General features: G+C 38.4%; 1 protein-coding gene across 2 annotated transcripts in view; it reads right to left on the bottom strand.

Annotated features, from left to right (window-relative positions):
* GRID1 (glutamate ionotropic receptor delta type subunit 1) overlaps window positions 1-26592 on the bottom strand; it is a 411120-nt gene that overhangs the window by 31922 nt on the left and 352606 nt on the right. For both annotated transcript variants that reach the window (XM_026043010.1, XM_026043009.1), the window contains exons 9-12: window positions 23040-23141; window positions 21315-21512; window positions 18980-19304; window positions 17707-17845 (exon numbers count right to left, since the gene is read on the bottom strand). In XM_026043010.1, coding sequence (XP_025898795.1) covers window positions 17707-17845; window positions 18980-19304; window positions 21315-21512; window positions 23040-23141 — 764 coding nt within the window. The remainder of the gene's footprint in view (window positions 1-17706; window positions 17846-18979; window positions 19305-21314; window positions 21513-23039; window positions 23142-26592) is intronic.

Below are 26592 nucleotides of genomic sequence, written 5' to 3'. Positions count from 1 at the left end.
ACAGATAAATAAAATTTGGCCAAAGCTGTCAAAAAGTCTCCCCCAAAACCTCCTAACTCTCTAGAGTGCTAGTATCAAAAGGTAATTCTCAGCTGAATTCAAAGGTAAACCCATGATATTTGTCTAAAACTCAAAAAATGATAGGGCTCACTGTTAAAAAAATGAGTTAAGATGCGATGCCAAAGGAAATCAGAGAAAGTCTTTCTATACTTCTACTTGCAAATCAATCTTTTCTCCAATTTCTGTTACCACTTTTACATGGGCAAAAACAACTCTCCTTTTTTCCATTTTCCACTTACAAACTCCAATAGTTTAATTCAAGATAGTTTCACACTTTGTCTGCATTTTAGGTTGCACAATGTTCCTAGCAGAGACAGCGTGGGATGCTGTGCATCCCAGGATTGCACGTATCATTCTTGCAATGCCCCATTTGATGTACTCTAAGAACAGTCACGGATAAGGGAAATCCTCTATGCTATCCTGCCACTGGAGGTTTCTCAGGAGAATGTCAAATGACCACAAAAGGACACGGCCAGGGTCATAGCAAGCAATCAGGTCTGCAAGTGATTCCTGTAGCGTAGATGCAAGAAAAGGACAAACAAAGATTAGAAATAACCTCATTCTATAAACTAAACAGGCCACTAGCAAAAGCTTCTCCAAAAGTTGTCATAACAGGGAATAGTTTAGAGAAGAGTTATTGTCCACGATACTGTAGCTGCTGTATAAAAGATTTATCTATATAATATTTTTTCACTCAAACAGGAGTGATAACCTGTAGCTCCTTGGCTGGAGAAGTGACCAGATCTGGGCATTGCATCCTTTTTTTTACAGGGTGAAATAACATCATCATGAATGCGGTTTTCAAACCCCGTGATTACCCCTGATTTATCTCACATCTTCCATCATTAGAGAAAAAGATTCTGAACTTTATCTTAAATATTGTGTCATTCTCTAAAGTCAGCTGCTATACAATAATCTCAGACTTTATTTAATTTCGCAAATAGCCATGAGGTGAACCCACCTTCTCTAACGACTCAAACTCTTGTCTTACTTTTTTATGGCAAAGGTTTCAGGCATTTAATATCTCAAATTATTTGCAACAAAAAACTGCAGCATAACAGAATGGCCCATTAACCTTCCCACCTCAGTTACTGGATCTCACAACCCATTAAGGACTCTCTGCAAGTGTGATTAAAGATAAAACTAGTAAAGCAGAAAAAGCCAATGTTCCTCATTTACAGTTACAGGGGTTGAACTTCAATTTGTAGATAAATAAATCCACTGTGTGATTGTTGCAATAGGGGAGTACATGTAAACCGATTGATTTAAGTGAATGTATCTGCTGGTGATCACAACAAAAATGGTGTAGTTTATAACTGTACTAGAAGCTAAAATATTTAACCCTCATAGTTATACCTTTTAGATTTGACAACTAATTTGCAATGCAGCTGCAGTTACTTACATGAAGTTAACTAAAAACTCAATGTTTATGTTTTGAGAAACATACTGATGTGAACTATAGGCTGTGGAATAAACATTAGGGCAATATTTGTGCTAGCATTTCTAGTTAAACCACTAGAAATATTTGTCAAAACAACAACATGAGTTACATTTTTTGGAGATGCTTTCTTACTAGTGAGAGATTGTGTTGTTTGAACTATGTAGGCTAAAAACGGTCTTCCACTATAAATTTATTTTTATTTTGAAACTGCTATAAACAAAAACTTCCTGCTTGAATTATATCAACACACCATCTAAAACTGTCAGCAGGTGCTTTGAAGCACCTTCTGATCAATTAAATCAACCTCAAAAAACTGCAGCCTCCCTTGCAGGCTACAATGTGTTTCATGTGAAAGGCAGGATCCATCAGATGTGATCAAAGTACTTAAAAAAAAAAAAAAAAAAAAAAGGGGGAAGACAGATAGACAAGAAGGAAAGAGGCTCCTGGTATTCCTATAAATAAACAAATAAACTACGTATTCTTCTTTTTTATCCATAGTAACTTAAATGCTTCAATTTTAATAAAAATGTCTTTAAACAAAAGAAAGAGCTCCAAAAGACAAATATATATATATATATTTCTTTGTTTTTTTTCCCCTTCCTCCTCATTTTTTAGAACTTTGTAGAAAACTGCACATCTGGATTCTTGTGTTTAAATTCCACTACAGTAAACAAGTCAATCAGCTAGCAGCATGATGTCACAAAGTAACAGGATTTCACACCACAGTAATAAACGTACCATTTCATCTTGACTTCAGCCTTAGAGAAACTGTAATAGGAATAGTGACAGCCCCTTAATCTAGACGTAGCTTCTCATTATCATTCGCAACTGCCACTGCTCTGCTAGGGAGTTTTCCCTTTGCTATTACTTATGTAAAATCAGTATTTCAGCAGTTGGTGGATTCACAGTATGATTTAAAATGATGCAGTATCGTGGTTCCTGTTTGCTTATCGGCATGGACACCATAGGGAATAATAAAGCTTAAGGTTAGCCATACAAGTGGCAGTCAGCACTCTGCTCTCATTCTCCCACGCTGTTAGTCCGCTTCAGAACATCTCCCTCCATATCCATAACTGTGCTTTGTCAACCAAAACAGTACAAATAATTTCTATCAATTAAAACTGGCTCCTTAATTAATTACTAATCCCTCAGTCCTCTAGAGAAGGCAGAATACATTTATGGCTTTTCTACATTGGGCAGGGAACGCACTAAGTTCCTCTTTCAGCTCCAGCAGCCACAATCCGGAGACTTTTGCTCAGAGGAGCACACTGGAATTTCAGGTGACAGGTGCCACAGAGCTGAAGCAGCACCAGGAGGATGAGTTTTATGCCGCTCTACCTAAATAAAGCATTACAAAACATATATCATGAGCTCTACATTTCTGATGCCAAATACCTTGAAATTACTCAATTTTATTTCAAACTTTTCTCCAAAAAAAGCTAGGTATTTATAACATCTATAGAATCAAATATAATTGCAGTCCTTACCTACAACTGTTTTCCTAACAGCATTCATGGAAGGGGAAAAGGAAACCTGCCAAACTTGTAAATAAAAATAAAAGCAGCTGAATTTGTCATCCTTATACCAACAATAAAAGCCAAAAGAAAGACCTGTTAAGCTGAAATCGAGCATATAAAATCCCATCTGAAAAGATATTTACTTGATTAAAGTTATCATCAGCAGAAAACCAAAAGGTTGAAACAGATTTCTCCCCATCATGAACTGCAGAAAGCTTCACACTTATAGACATAAAATCACTGAGAACTACATCCTGAAAGGATTTATTTGCTAATTCAAGGTGAACAAAGGAAAATCTAGTGTTTGCTGCTGGTAATACCACCAGTCCAGCCGCTGCAAGACAGCCCTGGTAGTGGGCAAGCGACGCAGGGCCTCAGCTTTTCAGCTGAACATGGAGCTGATGCCAAAAGAGCTGCCATCTGAGGTGAGGCCACAGGCAGAAGAGGGGAATCTGTGAAACGCTGAACAGCTTTGAAAGCGAAGGTGGATCAACACAGTGGTGCGAGTGGCAGCACTGATAACTTGTCTATAGACAGTCAGATAGTTAAGCTGGGTGAAAACTAGGAAAAAAAAATGTTATGGATATAAGCTACCACTAGGTGAAGATAGTCCCATTGACTCCAAAATGTAGGTCCACTAAGCTTTCACTGCGCTACTGAATCTAAGTTATAAAAGCAGAAGCCCACTTACAAATGAATGAAAGAATAACAGTTAGTCCTCTAAACATTAGTCATCAACACTTAATATGCACTCCATTATTCTGAGAAGACATATATTAGCTGAATAACGAGATAACATTAGAATTGACATATCTCTAGTATCTGTGAGTTTTGAAACAAAACATCTATTAAATAAAAATGTAGTATGACAAATTTCTATGAACTTCCCATGTGTTCCCATATACACAGAAGAAAGTTATTAGCAACTGCAGAACTAGATAAAAGACATATAAACTAAGTAATTTTAAAGATTATTTCTAAGACCAATAAAAGCTTTCAAATTTTTGATAGAATGGCAGTGGCTTTAGTAGAGAGAATATTTAAATAGAAGCAGGTTTAACTCCACATCGAACAACCTTAGACTTCACAAGAATTAGGCCCATGGTTTTAATTTGTGCATTGCTTTGACTTTATTTGCAATTACGATTAACCAAGCTGAGCTCTTAAATCAGTCATTAGATTGCTGAATTCTCCACAGCGACATGATCAAATCCTGCATTGTTCCACTTCGCTGCAAATAAAAGTCACTTTTACCTGCTCTTAATTCTGCCTTAGTCCTGTAATGTGCAGTGATGAGTTTCTCCGGCAAACAAATTAAGCAGAATTTTAGCTTTACTGATGCAGAGGTAGAAGCAGCAGTATTACTTGAATGGTTAGTATATACTCTGCAAGATCACATCATTTGCCAGCAACTACATCATTCTATATTTCACATATAAAGCTCATTTCACCAGCTGCCCATCTGAAAAACATTATCCACCTTAACTCTGAATAGTAATCAAAAGCCTTAACAGAAGAGGCCCCACAGGAGCTTCTCCAAGGAGGCCATAGGCGCTGGCAGAAGCAGCTGTGCTGAGCGACGGACACCGCAGCCCTTCAGCCAGGGCCAAACGTTCCCTGGTCGTGGCAGCGAAGCGGCCATGGGCCAACGCAGGCGGCTCGGAGCACGTGCTGGTCGTCAGCCGCAGAGCAGCAACAGCCACTACACACGAAGCAGGGCCCTTCCTCCAGTGATATCAGAAATGTGACCGACGCGTGTCCTAAAGCCCCCTGCCATGCCAACCGCATGCTTGCACTGCAGACACTGGAGCGAAAGCAAATACTGGAGCGAGCCCTGCAGCAGGTAGTGGTGCTGCAGCAGCTGCTTATCAAGCAACTGTGTCTGGGATGAAAATGGTTCCTGCTGCTGGCTTCTTGAGCCTCATTTCAGGCTGGGACGTTCTGCCCTTTTTCAGGTACAACAGAAGGCAAAATACACTGGTCAGCTGGGGTTTTGCAGAGGGAAAGCAAGCCAAGCCAGCTGTATTCCTGCCAGAGGAGGGGGTGCTGCTGCGTGCCCCACAGATGCGGGACGGCAACAGGTTTGCTGCCCTTCTGCCGTGGGTTTGGGACTGTCTCTCTCCTGCAGTCCCAGAGGGGCTTGTACCTGACGGGGAGATCAACCCCACTCACCAAGATACACGCTCAAGATTGTAGACATGCAGCATCACAGAGACACAAGAATAAAACAGGAAAAGATAAAAGACAACATCCAATATAATATTTACACAACACACCAAAAGCACAGAAATCTTACAGCTGTTACAATTACTAAATTCCTTTGAAATAATCTCCACTACCCTCAGCTCCTACATTCAATGAGACAGAGAGGAAAAAAATAAAAGAAAAAAGAAATGAAACTAAGCTTCCTTTAAGTTCTCAATGCAGCAAGGCATTCGATGCAGGCTGAATGATTTCACTGGGACTTTATTCTTGCAGAGCAACTGCAGGATTAAGTCCTAGAAGAACAGAACAACAGAGAGTTGAGCCACTGAAGCACAAACTGCAGTTAAAAAACTAATAAATGACACGCACTCTTATTTACGCTTTTACTGGTAGTTAATTACTGGCTACTAGCTAACACACTATCAGCAGAACACTTGCTGGCTTTGCATGCTTTCCGAGAGCCTCGGATGAAGCAGAAATCTGTTCTACATCATCATATGAGATCTCACTTTTGCTTTGCAAATCTCTGTGCGGTCTACAGCATTTCTGTAGAAGTCGAACAAACAAAAAAAATCCAATTTTCTGTTTGTGCCAGAAGCAAGGGCTTTTGTGCTGGAGGCTTGCTTCCAGTACACTGAAAGCAAGCACGGATGACCACAAAGCCCCATTGTAGCGAAATGTAGCACGCCCCATTTTAGCGAAAGAGTGTTAAGTGTGGGGATTGACTATTACTTATTAAAATAAAATGTCATATAAATAGGGCTGGTCTAGGAACACCCAGTAAGACCTATGAGCTCGCCTAGGCCCCTGCTCTTCCCCTTAAACAGCAAGCTTTATGGACTGGCCATTACATGATCACCTAACAGCATCCTATCACAATGGCACCTGAACGCTGCCATTAGGCTGCCCCGCGCTCCAAAGAGTTTTAGGAGCAAAAGAGACCCTGCAGGTTTTACTTAGGAAATAGGCTCATTTTCAAAAGAAGATGTTATAATTTCTCTGGCTAAGACTCAAACTTGGATTGTAAAATCAAAGTGGATTCTCATCATCATCAGTAAAACAGGTTTTTCTGTAAACAAAATGAGGCCCCTGGTTATTCCTTTCCATTGCTTTTCCTACGAGATGCCCTTGGGAGCACCTCAGCAAGCGCGGTCATCTGTAGCGATCCGCAGGAGCGTGACTTGACTTGTCACTGCATCTTAGCCCTTCGTTTTGCTCAGAGCTGAGACTCTGGCTCCTCGCCAGCACCGCACACAGAGAAACTTGTTATGTTGCTAGTAATAAGCTCATCTCCTGACGGCCAGACCAGCCTTTTTAAGTATTCTTCCAAACCTCCTCTGATCCAAAGGTCTTCCAGGCAATAAAGGCAAAAGATTTCTGAGCCAGTCAGATTGCTCACCGATCAGTTCACTTTTTTATTGTTGTTTGTTATGAATCTTTTATTTCTACATTTTACAGCTTCCTAGTTATTCTGTGGGAAATAAGGTATGACGTTCCTCTCACTGAATAAGGTATGATGACTACTCTCACTGAAAACTTTAAAAAATAGAGAAAAAAAAAAAACAAGCAAAAAGCAAACAATCAAACCACAGCAGGACAAATAGCTCCGTGAACAGTGATACCCGTGAACGTCCAAGACCTTGCACCTCAAAGCTGGACTCACGGCTGCCTCATAGTCAGTGATCTCTGACTGAGGTTCCTCTCATGGCTGGGTTTGTTTGACCCCATATGAGATTATCTGCTCTCTAAATGAAGAGGTGAACACAGAGGACAGTCTTTCCTTTGTATTTACAGTGGGTATTTACCATACCTCTCTTCACTAGCCTATTTTTCCATTGTAGTTCTAGTTAAGATATTATTCTTATCTATTATCCTTAAGATACTATCTAAGTGTGGCCACTGTGTTTGCAGGTTACCAGTAGAAATAAACAGAGATAGCCAGAATAATTGAAGATGCAAGCTCAAGTTCTTAAAAGCCAGAGCTTTACTTTGTACACCCAAATCTACATCTGAAGTCTTAACTCATTGAGCAGATTTTCAAAATTAATTAAGGAAAGTTTTGTCACAGTAGCACATTTGTAAGAGATTCACAGATTCACTTCAAAGTCTTAATTTCAAAGCCTGAAATTGGATTCTGAGGAGCTATGAATAGCTGCTGCTCACCCTTCAAACCTGGTCCAACTAAAAATTCTTGGTTAGCCTGAGTCTTTTACCCACACTACATACTCTGCTTGACAGCAAGGAGCAACTTGAAGTCCAAATAATGTAGCAAGAAAAAAAAAAAGTGAGAGCATCTCTAGAGCACATAGTGTATTTCAGGGGAGAAATGCATTTCTTTGGGCTATCTTAGAACACTCTTCTGATTTATTTTTAAATCACTAAGCCGTTGCAACCTTTCTTTGAATATCCTGAAGGGTTAACATGTTAATTGAGCTAAGGTATTCTGTTCCTTACAATATTAATTAAAATAAAAACTGCAGCTGGTGCTTAACAACAACTCAGTCCCAACAGCAGGTTTAAGTCACTTCACCTAAATCAGACATACCCTAAACTTGGCATGAAAATCATATTGTCTGAATCAGGCACATCTGGCGACTGACACATGCTTTTACCTACAATGAAAATAACAAACTACCTCTATTATTTATGCAGATGCACTTTAAATTGTTTGCTACACTGATGTCTTCTACCACTCATATTTGGAAGCTAAAAAGCCTAATGAAGATTAATGATTAAGATCAAGAGGGAAGAAATTGCTTTCTTCCTTCTCAACTGGCATTATAAGTACTAATGCTGCTGCCATTCTGTTTTGCACTCAGATGACAAAGAGTAGCTTTTTAATTAAATAGAGTGGAGAATGGGTAAGCTTGGCATCTTGGTGCTGGATTATAAAGCTCTTATACATGGCAAGTGGTACTTTATAGCAAGATTGTTAGGATACCATTATGCTGTGAGTAGTTCTATTAAAGTCCATGAAATCTCAGTGCAAAGAAAGGTCCTATCCAACTTCTTGTTAATTTTTGATTTACCAGGAATTGCCGCACGCCGCAGAAGATGCCTGCTGAAGGGAAAGGTGAAACACTCGGGAGTGGTGCCCATGTCAGAGGCAGCAACCTCACAGCCAGGATGGACAGGCTGGATGGACTCACACTGCCCAGAGCCGTCAGAGGTAGAAAGCAACGCTAGAAAATAGCTTCACATCCTTTCTTACTAGAAGGAATACAGCAGGAGGCAACAATGTTGACAGAAAGAAGAGAAGAAAACAGAAGGGCTCTGAAGATGCATCTTGATTGCTAGAACACGTGCTAGGTTCTCTTGGGAAATCAAAACACAGGGCTCTTCATCCGTACTGAGAGCACACAGAGCTCTCATCAGCTCCTCCTGATGTCTGAGGCGGACACATCACATATGCGCCCACGTCTGGAGACCACTTGCCTGCTTCTCTGAGGACCCAAGTGGCAAGTGCTGGGTATGGGGGGTACTTCCCACCATACCTCATGGACAAGTCAGAAGGCAACACAAAAGAGAATTTACAGTTCTGTCTCTCCCTCCCCACCCTGAACATGAGTCTTACATGTACATTGAATCTTACATTGGAAACATAGCACTACAATGAAGAAAACAATATGTTCCTTATGTTGAGATTAATTAATTTGTTGGGTAGCCTAATTGCACACCTTGAAATATTAGCTTGCAAACTGTATCATCACCATATAAAAGAAAAATAAGAGTTAATACCTATGCTATTTGGATTGGTTCTCTATGCTTATTTAGATAGATATAACTATTCATAAAGCATCTAAATAAAAACAGTCTTATTTTCCAAGGCTGATGTTAATGCTCTAGAAGGCAAATGACTTTATCATGTGATTACATTTCTTTCAATGGAACTTTGGCAGCTGTATCAAAATAGTTTTTCTAAGGCAACACAATTCCCTCATCTTCAGACGAGCCTGAGACTGTTTCTGTATTATGCTATAAGGGGCATGCATGCAGTAAAAGAGAACATTGCTCAGTAAGGCAGATAAGCCTAGGAAGTAGAAAGAACACTCATAATCTTTCCACTGCTAACAGGCAACTCTTTCCAGAGAAGTTTTCTTTCCTTCCAGAAAGTCTTTTGTAACACAGCAACTAATAGGAACGCACTCATGGTGATACATGGTAGCATCTTAGTTTCTAGCAAAATGGAAACATTCCCAATTCCTTTTTCCTCCCAAACATCCAGAATCTCCATCTCCCTCTATAAATATTTATGTATATATATCTTCAGTTACTGTTTCTAGGAGTGCTTAAAGGAGATTCAATTTTTAAAGCATCCTTCTTTAAAAAGGAAAGGTAATCTTTGCAGGACAGTCTGTAAGCATTTCAAAAAGTATCAGAACAAGTTTTACTTAAAATGCCTACTCTAAATATCACTCAAAGGGATTAAGAGTTAATTAGTGTGAGAAAGGATATTATTCTAGAGACATTTATAAGGAGAATGGCTATTTTAGATGTGAGTTAAAACACTAGAGAGGAAGTAATCAGATTTTTTAAAAAATCACAAGATGATGGAGCTGATGAAAAACAGAGCCAGGGTAAGAGAGTAAGACATTTCAAAAGAGGAAACTTCAACAGACTGGGGGAACTAGAGGATAAGGTCTCTTAGGAAAATGATTTAAAGAATAAAGACTACAAGAGAGTCGGTGATTCCTGAAAGAGACCATATCAAAGACACTGATGCAAACTATCTTAATGTGAAGGAAATACAAGAAGAAATGATAAGAGACTGTCATAATGCCAGCAAGAGTTCTTTCAGAGCCTGGAAACCCAAAAGAATAACAGTATTTTTTTAAGTATTTCTATAAATGAATAGTATAATCACTTCACCATTTCACAGAGTAATATAATAGCATAGCAGAAAAAAAAACAGAAAGACGAAAATAAATCCCCCTTACAACAGTAATGAATCTAGAGTTTAATATTCATGTGCTACAGCACAAAGACGATTGCTTCAACTATTGACTGAAGTTAATGTTCCTATCACCGAGTTAGCAAAAAGACACATGCCTATACCCAGCTATTTCCATGCAAAGTCTGATTTCCTGATTCACGGCTGATCTCATCAGTGGAACATGAAATACATGCACTGCACCGAGCCCACCTACATTCTTTCCCTTCTTTTCCTTTTCCTCCTTCCAGTCAAAATAATCCGAAGAAAAATAATTCAGTGCAAGTTCTTATGCTCACAGTCAGTCTTACTGCTGTTGAAAACACAGTAACAAAGAAAAGGAGATAGAAATACTTGTCCTGTTAGATGAGTGAGAAATTCTGGAGCTGAAAGATTGTAGCCTGACACTCAGGGGACCATGGCTCACGTGCTGATGTACGTGAACACTCGTGCAAGATGAGAAATATTTTTTGTACTGGAACAAGTGAAGTGCTTTACAAAATACATAATATCAGAGTACGAAGCTCATTATGTTCTGCCTGAGTTGACAGCAAGTAAAAAAAAAAAAAAAAAAAAAAACACCCCACACAACAGATACTGCTGCCTTCTTTAAGTAGCTGCACCTAGTTTAATTTTATGTCCTTATGTTGTAGGGAACAGGAGGGTAACTTGCTATTATAAAATATTTATTAATTTTTGGTACTTCTGCAAATCCATCTCACTTGCCTGTTGTGGCTGTGGCCATTCTCAGCGATACCTTTCTACTCTTAGTGATTCTGAATTCCATGGAAAAATGTATCCTGTACTACGCCAGGTCAGAAGAGCACAGACGACTCTGGTAGAGCTTGCTGTTATAATGATTGTCAACATCAAAGACAAACAATAGAAAATACAAGCTACTTCACAGTAATTGACTTTTCTTTTTTTTTATGGGTAATTGTTTCACTAATACATGTTCTGAAAATATCGATATTTTCCAGGTTCTCTCAGACTCCTCACTCTCAGGGTCTTTGCTTACGTATCTTTTGATGAAGATACATATATATGCATTAGAGGCATGTAAAACATCTGCCTGTCTGAAAGAAAAGCACATACACCCAACAGGCAAACATACAGAATTGTATATTAACATTTCAAAAGCATTAGATAATTTTGCTGTGGAAGTCAAATAAATACCTACTTGGTAGTTTCCATAGTGGAAAAAAACTACAGCATTCCTTCAACAGTGAAAGACAAGCACTCAGTGCTAATGGCCAGTCTACTTAGATGGTCATTCCTCATTCAGAATGCACCTCCAAAACAGAATTCACCACAAAATTTCTATTTTACTTCTGGTTTTGCCCTTAAAAAGTGATGGATTCTGATCATCTTTACAGTTAGGAGACGTTTGAAGCTTTAAGAACATCTCTTTCTGATTTGTTGCAGTAATCAGTATTGTGACTTTTTAATATCCTGTTATATTAGATTTTATTATCAGTTAATGAAAGACATCTATCAGTATCTTTAGAGCAAAACAAAGGAAATAGAAATATCCTATTAAGCAAAAACATTCTGCTATTCTCATTTGCGTTGTTTATTCCTTAAGAGACAGACAGAAAAACCAAAAAAAGCCATAGATATCACATTTGTAATGTAAAGGAAGTACACATTTTAACAAATAAGGCTAAAGTCAGGGGTTAATGAGATTTCATGTATGCAGAATGCATACAGCTACTCTATGGATAGCTAGTGAATTATTAACATGGGAAAATATGACTTTTATGGTGACTCAACCCAGATGAGAAGAGAGAAGCCTGGCTATCAGATTTTCAGAACAAACCCATGTAAATGTTGATGAACTGTCAGAAGAGTTGCTGCTCTTGCTATATTTTCACCCTCCCAAAGCAAGAAAATCATGTTGCTACCTGCACAGATGGCAGTTTTTGCTAACGTCATATCCATATCATTTACTTCTCTCAACTGTATGTGCATCTGAATGCAGATGTCTCAACCCACTTCAGTCACAGAACTTCCCAATATTACAAACAAATCAAGATAGGCCCTCCTCCAGGCATTACAAAAGTAGAGTTGAGGAGAGTATGCATTGCATTTCCATCTTTCTTCACTACATGCCACATTTTTACAATACCAATAAGAGAGGTGCAATGCAATCTTAATTTTCAGATGAGATTTCTCATTTTCCTTCAGAAAAAATAGCCTTGGGAAGTATTTGCACATATATGGTTGCTTGCTTGCTAAATTACAGGAGTAACTAGGATCCTTTTTAAGCTACAGTTGAATGATATATGCCAGCTTTTCAGAGAGCTTTCCAAAAAACTGCAGACTTTGTGAAGCCCTGGGTTTTCCAGAGCACCCAGTGTGTCACTGCACCAATGACAATGACCTGGAAAGGTTTCAGATGGGAGATTTAGTGCTGACCAGACTGTAGTGTCTTCTCCTGAACAGTGTGTGAAGGCAAAACAACCAGTGCCCTGTTGCACAGCTTGCTGAGCATTTAACTTGTCATTTCTTCTGCATGCTTTCAAAAGAGGATATTCTGTAAAAAGAAAAACTTGGCTGTTTTCACTCCTGCTCACTCACTTCCATCTTACACTCTTTTTTTATGCTTAGTTTTTATGGGTGTACTTAATTTAGTTACTTAATGATTGAAACTTTTGCTCACAGGCCCTAAATAATAATCATGGTGATTATTTTTTATCATGCTCATTCATATATACCTCCTGCCAATGTGCCTGAGGTGCTGCACAAAGACTACAGAGCACTGTGCAAGTTAAACATAACAAAATGAAAAAAAAAAAAAAAAATCCAGTGAAAAAAAATCAGAAAGCCATGCGTGACATTAACAACAGGAAGGCTGCTTTCAAGCACAAGGAATTTCAAGACAAAATCACTGCAAATTCAGAGAAATTACTGTTTCTTGCTACCAAATCTTATCAAATCCACTTTACTATAAGCACATGAAATCTTTGTTCATCTTTCTCTAGCTGACATCTTCAAAATACTTTCCATATTTTCTTTTGAAGTATTTTAAGATTAATTCTATTTTGCATGCAGCCAATAAAATCCATCTTTTTGATACTTGTAGAGCTATTGTAATATGGTGGTTTCTGGGTATCATCTTTAAAGCAGCTAAACTGACAACATGCCATATAAGTGACATAAAAATGTTACTATGCTACACAAACGGGGAACAGATACAGACAGGAGGCTAAGCTTGCAAAGATCAAATAAAGCCTATGATAGAGAATCTGGACCCAAGTCTTCCAAGTGCCAGACTGCCAACATGACTAAGGTGCAGTAAATCTTCAACTGTCACCGAAAACGCTGAAAATTTGGGGATTAAAATGCAGATAAAGAACTTGCAGATCACAAAAAAAACCATACAGATATATATACATAAAAAACATGCTTTTCTATGCAAGCTATATGTACTGATGTGTTTACCAAGTGCATGTATACAGATACTTTTAAACATCCATAGCATTTGCAAAAGTTTAAAAATCTGATAAAAATTTAAATTTAAACTCACCTGAATTTGTAAATAGCCTACTTTTTTCCTTTATTTCCTGCATGATTCTTACTTCTCATCAGATAAGCTCTCCTAACCTTGAGTATCAATGTAGCTACTGAACTGCGTGAAGTCTGCTTGTTAACAAGAAATGAAGATGGAAGTTAAGTCACTGCTAATTAAGCTCATAATTACAAAGGGAAGGTCAGACAGCAGAACCCAGGGCTGTTTGAAAATGCAATAGACAAAAGAAAGGACAAATTTGCATGTAGTAATTCAGACCATATTTGGCAGACTGACCCACTAGAAGACCTCTCATCTGCAGACAGTTCTGAAATGAAATGTTGAAATACCAAATACAAATCATTTGGGTTTAAACAAATTTGTCAAGGACTGTAAAAGGCTTTAAGCATATGTCTGATTGTTATTTGAAAACAAAAATAGAGCATCATTTATTTGCAAGGCCAACTCTATAACTTCTTGCTCTTCTCTTTATGTCTGGTCTGGAAATCCCTTCAAGAGAGCATTGCTCTTTTTGTGAATCTCCTTCAAAGCAGAAATCTTGCAGTCCTAAAGAGGCAATCACTTTATTGCCTTTTTCCCCTCTTCTTGTCCTCCCTGCTTCCTGTTGTGAGGTGGGGAATGTGTGCACAGAGACAAAACTTAGAAGAGCAGTAATTTGGACAGAAGCCTCCAAGAAGCAGCTAGAAAAGAGCAAAGAGGGTCAGAAATACCACTCACTAGCACAGGGAAAATGGAGGCTAGTGTTGCAGCTTCACACTACTTTTCTGCTAATCTTCATCTCCTTAAGCCCAAAGTTTTGATGGATGTCTCAGACTCGGCATACTTATGCTTTCCAGCACACCACCCTAGCAGGAAATTCCAGAGTAGGAAATCCAAGGAAAGACTTTTGTTCTTTCTGAAAAGAAAAATATTTCTTTCAAGGGATATGGGCACCTTGATAGCACAGTACTGCAGAACCCTTTGGGGATTTATAAAATCTCTTTTATGAAATTTAGAAAGAAAACCAGCCTATCAAAGCTACTCTCTGCTGTGCCTCCTACTCTGGCTATTTCACCTTTGTGTGAATCACAGGCAGATCCTGACACTCATGGCAGGATGGGAAAAAACTTGCAAGAATTGCCAATATCAGAATTTTTAAAAACTTATTTCTTCACCCGTAGGCTTTCATCTGATGCTAATTTAAAAAATTTGCCTTCCAGCAGCTCAACTTTACTTCAGTGAATGTCTCACCAAGCACTTCTAATAAATACCACTTAGGATTTCTATGATACACTTGTTTGGCAGTGAAATTGTGGAGGTAAGTACTACACAAGGCTGATTGACACCTAGTTATTCAATCACCCATACTTCTATTCTGCTAGTCAGAGGCCACGCATGCCAAATTTGAAGCTGAAACAACTTTTAATAGGCCTTTTAGAGGTAGCTTGGGAAGAAAATCAGGCCTGTAATGAAAGCTCTAACTACGTTGCAGCTACTGCAGCACCATATACCAGTTTCTCCCCTGCTGGCAATTTAGCACCGTCAATACTGAGCATCAGAGGGCTGCTCTAGGGCGGGAGAGATTACTGAAAGGACGGGAGTTGCTTTCCTAACAGTGGAAGCGCATACAGAGGGATTGGGTAGCTCTCAGCTTGGGAACAAATTTTCAGTTATAACCCAATGTGCCTCTTTGGGAGGGAAAACAGACTTCAAATAAATATTTCTTCTGAGTCCATGAAAGACACAATGTAGGCAAGCTCGGTGGCAAATTTAGAGAGGCGAAAATCCTCACTTGTCATCATACTGCACTGAAATCAAGCAGGACTGGAAGCTGGGAGACCAGGATGTGCTGCTTTCACGCAAGACAAGAACCTTTTACCTTCTTAGAAAAATACTCACTCTAAATGTGATGCTATGGCAATTTAAAAGATGTCTTCCTACAGAGTGGGGACACGAAAACATCGTCACCATAGCTCAGAAGTGGAAGAAGACTCAATAAAGAAACTGGATAACTTTTTTTTTTTTTTTTTAGTTTACATTTTTTTAAACCTTTCTCATCTCTTTCTTGAGGGTCCGGCAGCTTTTCATGGCAGGGTTTAGATCAGAAGCATCTTTTAGAGTAGCAAGATCTAAATAAGATGTCATTAACTTCACAAAAAGTCACCAAGACAAGCCAACCCCTGAATTAGTTCAGTCCTATCAACTGCTTGTCAAAACAGAGTCTTCGGACAGTTGCTATTTCAGGTTATCTGGGGAATGACTTGAATGCCTTCACCAAAGCAACTGGGACCACTTCAGGCACTCCAGATAACATGGATCAACCCCAGTGTGGCTGACAGGACTTATGAGACCCTCCTACCCACCTGGCCAACCAGCTAGACCCCAGGCAGTGTGTCTTATGGCAAATTAAATGACATTAGACATTTTTGTCTTGGCACCTGGATGATTATGTTTGCAGATCACTTTACAACGCCTTCTGCCTCCTGTACTCTCACCTTGTACAAATGGAATGTGATGCTGGGAAAGTTGCACTTCCATGACTGTGGATAGGCCTAGAGTTACAACTCAGCAACTGCCATCTTTAAAGGTAGAAGACAGACTGTGCTCTGAAGCCACCAGACACTACCAAACAACTTCTCTTCCAAGTGATTAACCTGAGATTTTTTTTTCTCACAACAAGATTCTTAGTAACATATTTCAATCTAATAAGGAAAAGAATCAACCTCCCTTGCAGATGCTTTAATACTTCAGCTTTAAAGGCTTCATCTCATAAACTAAAATTCAATTCTTGGATCTGTACCTTTTCTTTTTTTTTCTTTTTTTTTTTTTTTTTTGAATAGATTCTTGACTATACTTCATTCCGCTTTTGTCCTCCTCTGAACTTTAGTTTTGGAAGGTGCTCAGTAGACAAAACAGACCATTACTGCTACCACGAAAGAACTAGAACTTTCAGAAGCAGCTGAGAAGATCATTATCTAAACTTTCCAGATAATTATTTCTGACTCACCTATGTATTCATTGAGTTTAACTTTATCCTGATAATATGTCATGAGGACTTGCAGACAGGACTCTCAGATACTCTGAGGTAGTTTTCTTGTTACTTCCAGAAATTACTCAGAGTTCTTATTTCTACTAATTTCCAAAACTGGTCAAAAAGAGATGACACATTTATTTTAAAATGTTTTTATTATTATTATTATTATGATACCTCATTCATTCAAAGGACTGTTACCTGCAAGTAGGCAACAAGAAGTTAAGCTGGAAATAATGTGAACACCAAACAAACAGCAGCTCTTATGAGCTGTCCAAAGACTGGGCTTATTGAATATATTCTCATGGGACATGGACTAGTAAGCAGACAGCAGGTGAAAGAAGTCAAAGATGCAAAATAAATTGGGTTTGTTACAGGAACTGTAATTTATCACTGTGATAACTGTCAACACAAATGCACAGAATTATATATAAATTTAATAAAATCACTGCTATATTGCATCTATTATCCTGGAGTCAAATTTGGTTACCTTTTCCTTGTTGAGCAGAACCTTTTTTTTCTGCAAATAATCCCACTGAATCTGGCCCTCTGTATTTTAAAAGACTGCTCATATTATTTTACATCTTACATTACCTTGCATGCAAGTAATACTATAAACAACAAGGCATATCAAAATACTCAGAACATAAAATTACACATTGAGGGTTAGAAGTGCAAGGTTATACATTTCCCTAAAGGTAGCAGCTCCTCCCAACGTTCAACATTGTAGTTCAAGTAGTGAGAGCTCTAGTTAAACAAAATACAAATAAACAAGAGAGCTCTATCCCTGAGTAATGCACAATTAAAGTGCCATTGTCCCTTACACTCACCTGTCAAAATTGTTCGGGGGTTGCCAGACTGAAGGAGAAAGGCAGGGAGAAAAGCATCCACTGAAAATAAGGTGCATATTTTCCTAGAGTTATCTTCTTCTCAGAAAAATGAGTGTTCAAATGGGTAATACATTTCTGTGAAATCTAGGTTTACAGCTTCCTCTTAAGAAGAGACTCTTACCTTATAGGATTATCCATCCTGGATACTGTGAGAAAAGCTGCCAAGTTAGCTGTGTAGGATGAGCACACGATAAGGGTGAAGAGCCACCAACTGCCCATTACAATGCGCATAGCCACAGAATTGACCGTGGATTCACTCCCTGCAAGCAAAGAGAGGAAACAGCTCTCAGGAATCTCATCACCCCTGTGCAGTCTACAATAAAAACATTTGAGGCTAAAACAGGACTAATATGCAGGAGTTAAATCATTACGGTGTTCAGAATTTAGCTTATGGTCCAATGGATATCAATGGATATTTTAAATATCAATGGTTATTTTGAAATTTGCAAAGACACAAAACTGTTCAATAGTTCATGTGTTATCTGTACCACACTTACATCTATAAATACCTTAGCATTAGTGCCATTGTTTCTTATGCTTTCCTACATTTCAAACAACAAGATTTCTCTTCTGAGCAAGCTTCAAACACAGTTATGTATGGACTTTCTTAGGGACCAAACTTTATAGCTGGTATTCGTTACAGTAGTGCATGTTTACAGTAATTTTATTTTACCTTTCTTTTACTTAAATCCACTACAGATGCCATCTCAGTGAGATGAAGGGCAAAGTTTTTAGCAGTATTGCAATTTGGTGTTTCCAGATGAAGCTTTGGAAGCTTACAATCACAATATGCAATAAATAGAAAAAGTAGAAAAAAGTTAACAAATGCTCCTTATGCTGGCAATCAACTAAACTGCCTTTACAGAATATTATTAGTACTACAGATATGGGGTGAAAATGATTTTGTGAAAAATTATACACAAAAGTAACTTTGTCAATGGTTTTGACACACATGAAATTCAATATGTTTAGTCTTATGTCTACAGATATCTGAGTGTAAGGTCAGCTACAAGGCCATAAATCATTTTGCTTTTTGCTTCTAAGAAATATTACTTCAAAAATGTGAGCCTTAAAAAAAAAATACCTATATTATTGGAAAAGGTGCTAGTTTCTGAAAAAAAGATGCTGTCCCAAACAGCTCTGTAGTTTAACAATCCAGTGATCTTCTTTACAGTGTAGAAACACGTGTGTGAAGGAGTGCTACCACCTAGTAGTAGTAGTAGTAGTACCACCTAGTGCATCAGCTAGGTTAATTAAACATATCACCTTCCTGTACAAGCCTAGTTTCTCTTTCATCTTGAGACCATTCTGGCCACGCCAAACATATCACCCCCTAAACAGCTTTGTCCAAGACAGAAAACTTCTCAACGTGCAATTTATAACAGAGTAGGTACCTTGCTGTACAAAGGCGCCGTACACCACCCAAATGGCGCTGTGGAGAGTGGAGGAAGCTGAAGGACTTGGCTGGGAAGTGTTCTGAGCCCTGATGGCCTGGATCCGGTTTAAGACAAATATCAAGACACCAACTATAGGGATGGCTGCCGCAATGCAAGCCCACACCGCAAAGTCAAACGGAGCAAACAGAGAGAAGATGTTGATTTTCTCTTCAGGCTTTTTGATTAAGATCCCCACTGAATAATCCATGTAACGCTTGCTGAAGTCCACAACACTCTCGCGTTCGGGTGTGATTGTGATGGCTGAGATTGCTAGGTCAGCTCTCTACGAGAGAAACGTAAGAGGTCAGATTCCTTCGTTCCATGAACTCTGCAGTGAGAGCCTTAGGGACACAACTTCGTTTTGTTTTAGGCAAGTGGTTTCATGCACTTCCTCCTGCTTAGATAAACTAAAATAAAATCAGAAATGTTTTTATCGTTCAGACATTATTTACTGAACTAGTTTTAAGCAGAAGAGTGGAATGTCACTTGTGGGAATACTTTAGAACGGAAAGAGCCACACTGACTCTTGACTGGCCTGGCTATAGCTTATCTGATCCTCTTGCCTCACTCACTTTCCAAAGAGTGCCTAAAACTCCAAGCCATCGGTACTTGGTATGTTGCAAGAAATAAGAAAAAAACACCATCTCTATTTATTATAGTTTTATCAATGCTTTTTTTTTTCCCCTCTATTATTAACCCCAAATTACTAAAATTACTCAAAAAAAAAATCCATATTCCTTTTCCATGCAAATTTTCTTCAGCTTCTGTGTTCAGTAGCAATTTGTGCATAGCTGGTGTTTGTAACACTCCCTGGGAAGTTGTCAACTTCCAATGAAAGAATTTCATATAGGGAGATATTCTATTTGTTTTTATAAAGAATAATGTGCATGCTAAAAATAATAACTGGAATAATGCACCAAAGTTGCAAAGGCAACTTAGCTCTGGAAATTACTTTGACCTCCACATTTGAAGGGAGTAGGTTTTACATTTGGTAGGTTCTTTAAGATTATGCAAACTTAATGAAAGATAAAATCATGTTTACAAAATAAATTTCCCAAATCTTCTGGAGAGCTGCAATTAGTTCTTTAATAATTTTTTATCTTAATGAAACCAATTATCTTAAATTGTACTTCTGTTTCATATCTCTACATTTTGTTGGGAAAGTTAGGTGAATGAGGTCTGCTTTGAAATCCTTTGGAGTCAGTAGAAAGACCAGTATCAAAAATACTTTTCTAAATAGTTGGTTACTTCAAAGAAAGCAATTTCCAAATAAATTTCAGAGCATTTCTTACTAGATTTTCAAATCAATAAAATTCAAAAAGCTTGTATCAAGCGAAAGTAAGTAGAGTATTGCTTTGATATCTTTTGTTTCTTCCTAGGCATCTACTTACCAGATCCTGATATACCTACTTACTAGGTAATAAGAAAGGTTTTACTTTCAGCAATAACTCCATTGCAGAAGTGTGACCTTTTCTGCAAAGGGCAATGACATGAAGTATTAATTCTTTTGATTCTTCTTCTTTGATTAACATTTGTCCCATGTCAGATACTGAGAAAATGAACAAAATACATTCTAATCTCATTCTCCTGGAGACTGTAAGCTATGGACTCTCCCATTTATTTCAAAGGTGTTCAATTAACTTACTCCTGTTTTGCAAGCCTGTAATTAAGTTAAAAAAAAAAAAAAAAAGACCTTTTTGTTTTAAATGAATAAATAACTTGAAATCAATTTAAATTCTGGTCCTTCAAAACATTTTTTACTAGGGACAGATTTCCTGTTTTGGAGTCAAATAGTTGATCATTATCAAACACATTGCCACAAAGAAGGTGGCCCAAAGAAAGTCATACTTACAAAGTAGTAAAGACATAATGATGAAAAACTACAACAGCAAGGAAAATTTGAATTTCTTTCTCTACATTTTGCACTCATTCACCAAACACACACATGTGCCCTCCTCTTTTATACTGACAGTTATACACAGACACACAGACTTTCAACCATAATTTATAGTGATATCAACTGGGATTAAATAGACGGAACAACAGACTGCAGTTCTTATCCTATATAGAAGGTCTTAAAGTGAACAGTTCTACAGACACAGTGCACAGACTACACTCAAAGCACATGCTGTGCAGAAGTGTTTTGAACTGCAGATTTGATCCCAATCCAATATCTTAGAATTTCAAATGTAAGAAGAGAAGAATTTCAACAGACCCCTTAAAAAACTTTGATACCCTACTCTGAAGATGCCTTTTGGTTTTTTTTTTTTTAAGCAGCTTCTCCCCTGTGTACCTTGTTAATGAGTTCCCCAATCATTCCATTCCAGGAGCTGTTATGGAGCTGCTGTCCATATTTACCATCAGGAGCTTGATATATCTCATACTTAAAGCCCAGATTTTTGGCGAGTGCATCCAGGACGTCAATGGAAAATCCTTTATATCGTTTTGGTTGCCCAAGTATATTTTCTGCCACCATCACAAAAGGCTCTTCCTGAGAACAAAATAACAACAAAGCTGATATGTGAAACAAGTTTGTCATTGTGTTTGCTTACTAAAAAGTCATGTTTCCTGAGTTAACTCTGGATAGTTGAGGGCAGACTCCTGAGACACTTGCAACCACCTGAAGCAAGAGCTGTAATCTGGGCAGGATAACACAAGGCTTAGCAAGCAGCACCAGAAACCTTGTGCTTCAGCAGCTGAAGGGCAGCTCCGCAGTTCATGAGAAAAGACAAACCCTCCAGGTTACAATTCATCTCTCCAAGGCAGCTTCCCACTGCCTGTGAGCTCAACTGCCCTCTCAGCAATGCCTCTTCTGATGGACAAAAAAGGGGGCATGGACACATACCTTAGTGCCCTAACGAATGGTCTAGAACACAGATAAGCAAGTAAGTCCTAGAAAGGAATACTAATATTCTGCATCTCAGAGCACACGAGATATAGCAAGTTATCTTTTACAGACAACGATTAATCTTTTACCCAGGGTACCTACTGAAAGAGCTAAAAATGCTGCATTATGTGATTATCTGCAGTTTTGAAAACTGAAGGAGCAGTTCTCGGGGGGCACTGTTTCTTGGTGTGTCTTCTGAAAGGAAATTTTGGGAGCCAAGAACATTTTGGGGGTACATCTTCTGTCAGACATGGCAATCCTATTATCCTGCCAGAAAAGCTGCTTTCTCAGCTGCTGTGACTGGCCACATCAGCAAAGTGGTACTGCCATTCCCACAGAATGGCTCTGCTCACCTCACCTATCAATAAGGCATAACACCTCACTTGTTACCAGGCTGAGAGGAGAAAACGTGGGGGTGAGCGGAGCAGAGCAATACCTCTAGGAGCATTTGCAGTACCTTCTAGCTAAACTAATAAAACAGAGAGGGGAGAAATTAAAAAAAAGACACTATAGTCTGTAATCTGCGAGCCATACCAAAGCTCAGGCAGAAATGCAATCAAATCTTGTTTTTTCCCAATTTACCAATTTAGCATTTACCTGATAGGAGCTCTGTTACCACCCAGGACAGTAACAAACAGTAGCCCCAACAGTCTAATGATTTTTGGAAAGACTGTATCTTTCTAAAAGACACAGTTTATCTTAACTGGAAGTTATGAGCTTGATGGAGGAAATAATTAAATTTTACAGCCTGCAGTGTACAATAGCCAAGATTAGATTATCGTAATTGGCCCATCTGATCTTAAAATCCATGAAGCACTAGAAACTGCATAACTGAGGGTGCTGTATCTGAAATGTGTCCCACTCCTGCCTTGTGCTGCTTCGAGGCCCAGTATGAATTTTGATACAGACAAAAAACCTAGGCAAATACATACAGGCTCTGTATCTCTGAGGGTCTGCAGATTCGCATAAACTACTGAAAGGCCATCATCTATCTTCCTTATTTATGTAGCTAATCACTAAAAAATGCAGAATTGAGAATGATAGGGAAAATAGTGAAGGAAGCACCCAAAATATTCAGTATACCCTATTTACTTTGAGCATTTTGATTCCTGAACTCAAATAGGATCATACCAAGACAGTCACCACTTTCAGGGTGAGTCCTTGCAAGTCGCTGCCCAGACGTCGTTCTTGCAGGCTGCCGTTCAGTCCCTTTTCTGAGTCCCACGTTGCCAACTAGAACAGAAAGCACAGTGCGTCTGAAGGACTGTTAGGTAGAAAACCTTTAACATTTACATAAACATTTAACAGCAGCTTAACTGAATCCAATATTTATATGGAGAGAATGAGAAGCGTTTCTTTCATTTCTTTTCTTTTTTTTTTTTTTTAGACACAAAATCATTATCAGCAAGATTTATGGGACAGACATAAACAAGTATTTTTGCCCAAATGAATTTTCATCAATGCCTGTCACATAACTGCTCTATTATCTGTGGTATTTGTCATATTATTTCACTTGAATATGACTTTGCTCACTAGTAAGTTTATACTGCCTGACAGTCCTCAGCATTGTCTATGGTCTCACTATCCCATTCTCTCTGATCCCCTTCTGCTTTTCAAATCCTTCCCTACTGCTTATCAAAGACCAACCTCTTCTGCAGCTGCACAACGTTCTCACTCCCAAAAGCTACAAATCCTTGACACAGATTCTACAGTATCAAACTGCCTCCTCTTCTATCTTGGATTTTCACAGATGCTATCTTAAGTCCTATTCTCTCTCTTTTTGGCCTACTTCTACCTTCCTCAAGCTCCAAGACTCCCAATGATCAAATATCTCATAACTTCTGCCAATGCTAGATGCACCTTGCTAGCTGCAGCCTGATATACTTCATAATACCTCCATGAAACATTATATCTAAATATTTTGTTTTTCAATTAAATATATCACTAGAAAATCAATTTCACTACATTTTTTGAAAAGAAGCTTAACAAAAACAGTCAATTTTAAGTGACCTCTGGGTTATTCTTCATTATTCTGTACAGTCATCAGTGCAGCAGTAGGACACTGCTTTTGCCTTCAAACATAATCCATGGTGTCATTTTTCCTGAAGAGTCATAAATAGTATTGAGAAAAAATGTTTCTTCATTTTTTTTCCTTCTTTCTTTTTCTTTTCAGCTCTTCTCTTAAACACCAATACTACATTTACATCTGTGGAAGCAGTGATGTTAGCTGAAGGCATGCCCCTGAGAAATTCAACAGAGTCCAAGATCTGTGAAATGTGGCTTCTTCCTGCCAGAAGCTAATTTCCATGTAACAAGTCAAAACCTTCTTGGGAGAACTTATTTCACTGAAAATGCCTATGGCTATATGTCCTACATGATTTACTTCTATGACTTCAGTTTTATCCTAAAGCCTCAAAAGTCAAAACAACAAATAAAATGTGATGGGAGAGATCCGCATGGTTTTATTTTTGTTTTGTTTCACTAAACCAATAAACAGGGAACTAGAACAGCAAAAATGAGTGAATATTCAAACACAACAACTATCACAGAGGTAAAACTGTTAAAAAATATTCTATAGCCATTGCAATTCTTCAAACTCTGAGCAGGAGATAAGGGTAGAATTAAGCTACACCTGGTTTTACCCAGCTGACCTGGAGGGCAGAAGAGGATAACGACAGAGTTGCGTTATGCTTTCTAATGAAACTCATCCTGAGAGGTCAGTTTGCAATGGCAAGTGACCTTTTGTACATAAAGGTTTTTGCAGCAATGTCAGGTAGATATACACAGTCTGGTGATTTTTAAATTCCAAAATCAGATGCTTTGTCTGAGTATGGCCCATTTTTTTCTTATGGTTTGCTGTTGCTGACAAAATTGACCAATTCTACAAGTGACGTAAATCAATACGGTTCAACATATGTCAAAGACTGAACAGATGTCTTTGGAATATGCTGTGTCTGGAAGTGGTGAAGGATGTTAGTTACACTAAGCTTCTTTGAGCTCTCACACTTGAAAACGCATGTGTGTGATGCATGTGTATGATAAAGATATATGAGCAGCTGTATCAAGATGCAAGTGTATGATAAAATTACATGCACAGTTTTGGTCAGAAGGGCTTCCACCAGCTACAGGAGATGATTAAATTTATTTAACAACAGGAAATTAAACACATCCGTTTACTACTCTGTCACCTCTGGACTGACATTTCACTTTCTTCTTCCATTCTTTTTCTCTTGAATAACTCTATTTGACATTAAACTTTTGAATAACTTTCATTTTGTTTTTCATATTAACAATGTGAATCCTTCAGAGGAGCTGAAAATTTTGTTCAAAAGGAGAAAATCTGAGCTTTCTTTTATACACAGGAGGGTTAAGTGTAAGGAGGAGGAGGGAGTTTATTTCCCTGTAGCACTGAACCCCGCAGCATTCTGCATGGAGACTTATTTTCTAAAATGTGGTCTCTAAACATGCAGATGATGCAAATAAAGTTGACAAATGGAACATGTGGAAAAGCTTTTCCAGAAGGATCTGTTCCTTTGAATCTCTGTGATTTGGGATAGCTCATTTGTTCGAAAGTGTGCCAATTCTGACCTCCACTTCTTGCAGACCAGGCTTGGTTTATAGGACTGATGCATTTCCAGATACGTACACCAATTCGTGACAGTTGACCTGTCAAGATCAGTACGTGAGAAACTAATTTCCAGCACTGTTAAACAAAACGAGTGCTGCTGCTACTTGATAACACTGTTAGAGTCTCATTCTTTGCAGAAATAGGCTCTAGGTTTCTACCAGAGCGCTGAAGCCAAAGGTTATGCAACAATCATCAGCTGATGTGAGATACAGGACGTTTGAATTTGCTTGTGGCCAACAACTATTGCAGGATCAGCACTTATAGGATATTTTTGATAAATCATGCTCTCTGGAAAATATATTTTTATGGAAGTCTTTTTTATTTTATTTTATATACTCAGGTTATGGGGTTATATGAGTCCAGACTTCAAAAAAGCTACTTTAATAAAGCTTCCCAACCTAAAACCACCTAGCTCCGCTCTCTAAAGTAGCCATATTACTGGCAACACTAGTTCCAGCCATAAAACAGACGCTCCCTCATTCTCTACAGTCAAACTACAGAAAACAGACAAAAAGCAAATTTCTTGGAAAATTGTGACTCCCAATACGTTCCTGATCTTTATCAGTATTTACTGCACTGTTCACCGAGAACAGTAAGAAAAACCTTGGAAACTGCGAATGACAATTTTAACACTGTCTGAAATCTTTATAAACAATATTTAGCTCCAAACAAACAACACACAGGGAAACCATCGCATGGCTATTCAATCTGGGGATTCCTTATCCATCTGGGATGCCTTATGTCACCTGCAAGGATTTCCCCCTGAAAAAAAAAAAAGCTGAAACCCAAGAGAGTTTCTAAAGAAACCCTGAGCTCAGGGCAACTTTGGGGTCTCTGCGCTCCCACCAGCAAGGCTGAAGCCAAGTAATGCAGAAGGGTTTCATGACTTTGTTATTGATGTGTCTCTCAAGCGCCCTACACTTCAGTATTCAGTTCCTCAGGGGAGATCTCATTGGGAAGTCAACAGGAACTCATGTATGTTATACACCTGCCTGTGTACAAAGCATGTGTGTTCACATTGCACAGTAATTACTCATTCTCTCCACCAGGAACCTG

Source organism: Nothoprocta perdicaria, unplaced genomic scaffold, assembly GCF_003342845.1.
Source record: "Nothoprocta perdicaria isolate Ctin4 unplaced genomic scaffold, notPer1 scaffold_32, whole genome shotgun sequence".
NCBI lineage: Eukaryota > Metazoa > Chordata > Aves > Tinamiformes > Tinamidae > Nothoprocta > Nothoprocta perdicaria.
This window is presented reverse-complemented; position numbering and strand designations above follow the sequence as displayed.